Below are 4599 nucleotides of genomic sequence, written 5' to 3' on the forward strand. Positions count from 1 at the left end.
ATCGGTTTTCTGGATATTTTGGTGAGGTCCGAAATTCTGATGTCACCGAAATTGTAAACCTTGCACATGAATACATTTTGGGTGAATTCTAATTTTTTTATCCCGCACTTTAACAGTTTTGACATAAATTACCATATTTAACATTTTTTTCATCGGGATTACTATCATTGCCCCACATTTAGCTACTTGTTCATCGCCCCACATTTGAATTTTTTCTAAAAAAGACTGCACTCAGCAAATGGTGACTACTCTGTACTCCTGTACATGCATACTAGTGTACAAGTGTGGGATTTATGTATAGCCGGCCATTGCACTTGACTGTGGTCTGTGGGTAGTAGGGGAAGGACAGGAGTCAGCTCGGGGTATGCTGGCTAGCTCGCTGTCGAGGAACAGTGTAGTAGGAGTACCAACGGTGTGCATGGGCAGTAGGCCCGATTCCTCCCTAGCTAAAGACTAAAGTCACGTTAAAAGTATTCTCTCTTTTCCTTAAACTTATAATAAAAGTAAAGTTGCAACGGTCGTACGTGTGCACCATCGATGGATGGAGGAGACGCCTTGCTATAAAGAGAGAGTAACATCTATCTATGGACCAAAGCTATGCTACTGCTATTGCTACCGGTTGTGCTCTGCTCGCGTGCCTAGCTACATTTGACTTGCTTCCATCTCACATCCACCCAACTCAAGGAGGATCTACTATTCCATACTACCAGACTCTAGGTAGCAGCAGCAGCAGCAGCAGGATCGTCCATGGATGAGCTGTGGAAGGACATGTCGCTGTGCTCCACCCCGCTCGCGCTACAGTCGTACCGCCTCCACTCGCCGGCCGTCCATCCCTACCGCGGCGCCGTGTACCTGCAGGACTGCCTCGCCGGCGCCAACTCGGTGCCGCAGCCGCCCCGCACGCCACCGCCCCCGCCTCCTCACACGGCGCTGAGCCTCGAGTTCACATACCTCGGGGGCGCCACCTCGGCCGCCAACAACAGTAGCAGGAGATCAGCCGTCCTGCAGCCGGCCGCGGTGGGTGGCGACCGGCGGCAGCGTCGGATGATCAAGAACCGGGAGTCGGCGGCGCGGTCGCGGGCGCGGAAGCAGGCCTACACCAACGAGCTGGAGCTGGAGCTGGAGCAGCTGCGTAGGGAGAACAAAATGCTTATCCAGCGCGAGAAGGACTTCATCAACGTACGTGTACTATCTATCCTCTCGATCTGTCGTTGCCATTTAGTTGCTAGTTTGATTATTGTGTGCTAGCTACTCGAAGCATTACGATGAGTGCGTATGTATTGCATTGTTGGCTTGCAGGATCGTCAGGCCAAGGCGGCGCAGTTAGCCGTCCCCGACTGCCGGAGCGGTAGGAGCACTGCTAGTAGCCTGCAGCTGAAGCAGCAGCAACAGAGGTGCCGCTCGGCTCCTCCACCATGATTGGCGCGGCGGCCGTCGACTGTAGCAGCAGCAACTCCATTCCACTTACAATGGATGGATTCTCCAAGCTAGTTAGCTACTCTACTACTCCTAGATGACTTGACTAGCATTGGGGCTCTCATTATTCACTACGTGTGTACTGTGTAAGATTTCTTGCTTAAGCAAGTAGTTAACTACCGTAGCACTTGCTTAGAGTAATATGATGATTCTCTCTCCGTAATAATATTAAGGGAACAGATGAATGAATCGATTGAGCTACGTGCGCAAATTAACGGCATTTCTTTCCATCACAAGGCCTTTGCTTGAGTGAGCGAGGTGGCAAGAAGATAGGGATGTGTTTGATTGCTTGCATCGTTATTTTTTTGCCCCTTTGTATGTGCAATTTTTACTAAAAAGCTACAAAATCTTCCATCCCTAACTAATACACCACCGCCGGATTAATGAAGAAGTTACGAAAGTGTACGTAACTTTTCATCACAAATACTCTTCTCCCCCCCCCCCTTCCACCCCCACCCCAATGATTTCAAGTGGGGTGGGTCCCTCCTACCCCACTCCCAATCACAAATTGCCAAATGGCTAATTACGTAAAACTTAAACATAAGGCGTCGTCTTCGACTCGATCTAGTCCGGTTCGTGCTAGCTGCAGTAGCGACTACGGTCGATGCCAATACTGCCTAGACGGATCTGGCGGGTGGGCATGGATTCGGGGGAAACTTCAGGCCGGTGTGGCGGCCGCACCAAAGTCGACGCCCTCAGCGCCGATTCCCTTCCTGGAGGCTTCAGTGTGGATCATACGCCCCCGTCCCCCCATCTCTGCCATGAGCGCAGGCGAAAGCCTCTGTTCCTCTGTTTGGGTGACGATGGCACTTTGGTGTCGTGTTCCTTCCTGAAGGCGACATCCGGGGACTGCTCAGGGTGGTGGAGTTGCTGGTAGTTCGGAGTCGACGCGAGATGGCATGAAGGTGGAGCGGTGTGGCATCAAACGTATCGTCGACGGTGGCTCTCGGCTGCATGGCGCAGTGGAGACTTGGTGTCTGATGCGTGGAGATGGACTCGCACAGGAGGAGGAAGTTGTCTGGCGTCATGGTGGCATTGATAGCAGAGAGGCGTGGCAAGGTCGGTGCATCTGTTATGCTCTGAGGATGGACCGATGGAAGATGGAGGTGATGGCCCTTGCAGCGTGCGGTGCTCACTGGGAGTGTACCAGACCAATGTGGGACCCAATCCAGGTAGTGGTTTCGATGGGACACCCGGCTTTAGATGTTAGGCTTTGATGTGATGTCTGTTTGGTATTAGACCCGGACATTCGGCACACCTTCATCAAGAGGATAGGAGTAGCAACAACATTGCCAAGATGATGGATTCAGACTTATTGATGTATCATCTTGTATGGTCTCTGTGAATAATTAATAATATGCTGCATGCATCGTCCCAGAGGCCGGAGATACATCCTCCTTTTCAAAAAAAATCTCTGCGTGGGTGTACCATTGCTCGGATTGCACTCTTTCTTTTGCAATAAAACCTTTCTAGGTAAGCTTCATCGTAAGGTACATACGAAAATTTGCATAGGCGTAGGGTCATCCAACTCAACTAGGTTGTCTAAACAAATGCAGGCTAAACATCATTTTCTGCACATAGTTTGGTTGTCTGAATATAGGCTAGCTGCATCTCCTAGCGTTTGGTGGTCTGGGTTGGCTGGGCTGATGCACTACACGGTGTTTAATTGCATACACTAGATATGATTAAGATTTAGCAACATAGACTTATAGTAGAGTGCCTCGGCGACGGTTGTCGTGGCGCCGCGTCCGACGCGACGAGCACGGAGTCGCACGCAAGCTATCCCGTAGATGGTGTGGTGAACCAGTTGGTGGTGCCGTCACTGCAGGGAACTTTGTGGTGTCGCGTCCGATGCGACGAGCACAGAGTCGTAGGCGAGCGATCCCATAGACGACGTGGCAAACCCGTTGGTGGCTCCATCATTACGGGGAAGTTCGTGATAAGGGATGAGGAGGAGGGTGTCGAGGTAGAGGATGTTGAGGAGAAGTGCAGTGTGTGCGTGATGGCGGCGGCAGTGTAGTAGGCCGTGACGCGAGGAGGCCGAGAGAAACGACGCCGACAGCAGTGTCGGGCACGACATGGCGTCCATGCGGTGAGGTTGATGATAATAAGTGAGAACAGAGAGAAGCCACTCCGAATTTCATCCAAAATTCATCCAGCATAGCTTCAAAGATGAACGGGAACTTGAACATTTACAGTCAACGAACCTACAAACCGATCGTGCAAATGGAACCTCGATGTGCATCTTTCTCGTGTCTAACTTATTTCGAATCGAAGCACCGTAGTGTAGATTAGAAAAGACTAGGTGAAGAAATTAAAGAGTGTCATTAAACAGATGTGACGCCCGGATAATTAGGCTACAATAATCCCGCGTTAACGATGCCACGTCACCTCGGTTACTGTTGATAAACTCGAGTTAGTTCAAAAACGATTCAAATTAAAATTTAAAATATAGGCAAACAATAAAAGTTTTCAAATATTAAAATTTAAATGTTCGGAGTGAACCAAATAATACATAGGTAATTATGGTGGAGGAACCACACTCTTATAAAATGTGTAATTATTCTAAAATGAATAAAACAGTAGCAAAACCGATATTTAAATGCTTTTATAAATAAATAAAATACTAAACTAAATTGTTTTGGGATAAAACCTTTTGTGGCAGTGGTTTCATGGTATTACTAATTTGGGGATCATTTTAATATTAATTAAAAAGTAAACTTAAAAGAAAGTAAAATAAAAACAAAGAGAAAATAAATAGAAAGAAAAGAAAACACAAAACCAGAAAAGAAAACTAACAAAAAAAAAAGGGAAGAAAGACCCCCCCTGCTGGGCCAAGTGGCCCAGCTGGCCTCCACCGGCCCAGCCGGCCGGCCCACTCCCTCCCCTTAACCCCCGAACCCTAGCCCCCACGCAACCCACTCCCCCCTGCTCGCTCCACTCCCCCTCCCCACGACCGCACGCCCCTCCCCCCTTCCCCGATCCAGATCGGGATCGGGGGGACGAACCTCCCCACGGCGCTCGGACCCCGTCGCCTCCATCTCGCCCCCGCCGACCGCCACCACCTCGACCCCGCGCGCCCTCTCCTTCCACGCGGCGCTGCCCGACCCGAAGCCGCTCGGC

At 50.1% G+C, this 4599-nt stretch overlaps 1 protein-coding gene across 1 annotated transcript; it reads left to right on the forward strand.

The window, feature by feature from the left end:
• The first annotated feature begins 612 nt into the window (after nt 1–612).
• LOC123042320 (bZIP transcription factor 27) lies at nt 613–1665 on the forward strand. Its single transcript, XM_044464794.1, has 2 exons — nt 613–1179; nt 1300–1665. The coding sequence occupies exons 1-2, from the start codon at nt 748–750 to the stop codon at nt 1417–1419; spliced, it is 552 nt and encodes a 183-aa protein (XP_044320729.1). The 5' UTR covers nt 613–747; the 3' UTR covers nt 1420–1665.
• The last annotated feature ends 2934 nt before the right edge of the window (nt 1666–4599 follow it).

The sequence above is a fragment of the Triticum aestivum genome, chromosome 2B (assembly GCF_018294505.1).
Source record: "Triticum aestivum cultivar Chinese Spring chromosome 2B, IWGSC CS RefSeq v2.1, whole genome shotgun sequence".
NCBI lineage: Eukaryota > Viridiplantae > Streptophyta > Magnoliopsida > Poales > Poaceae > Triticum > Triticum aestivum.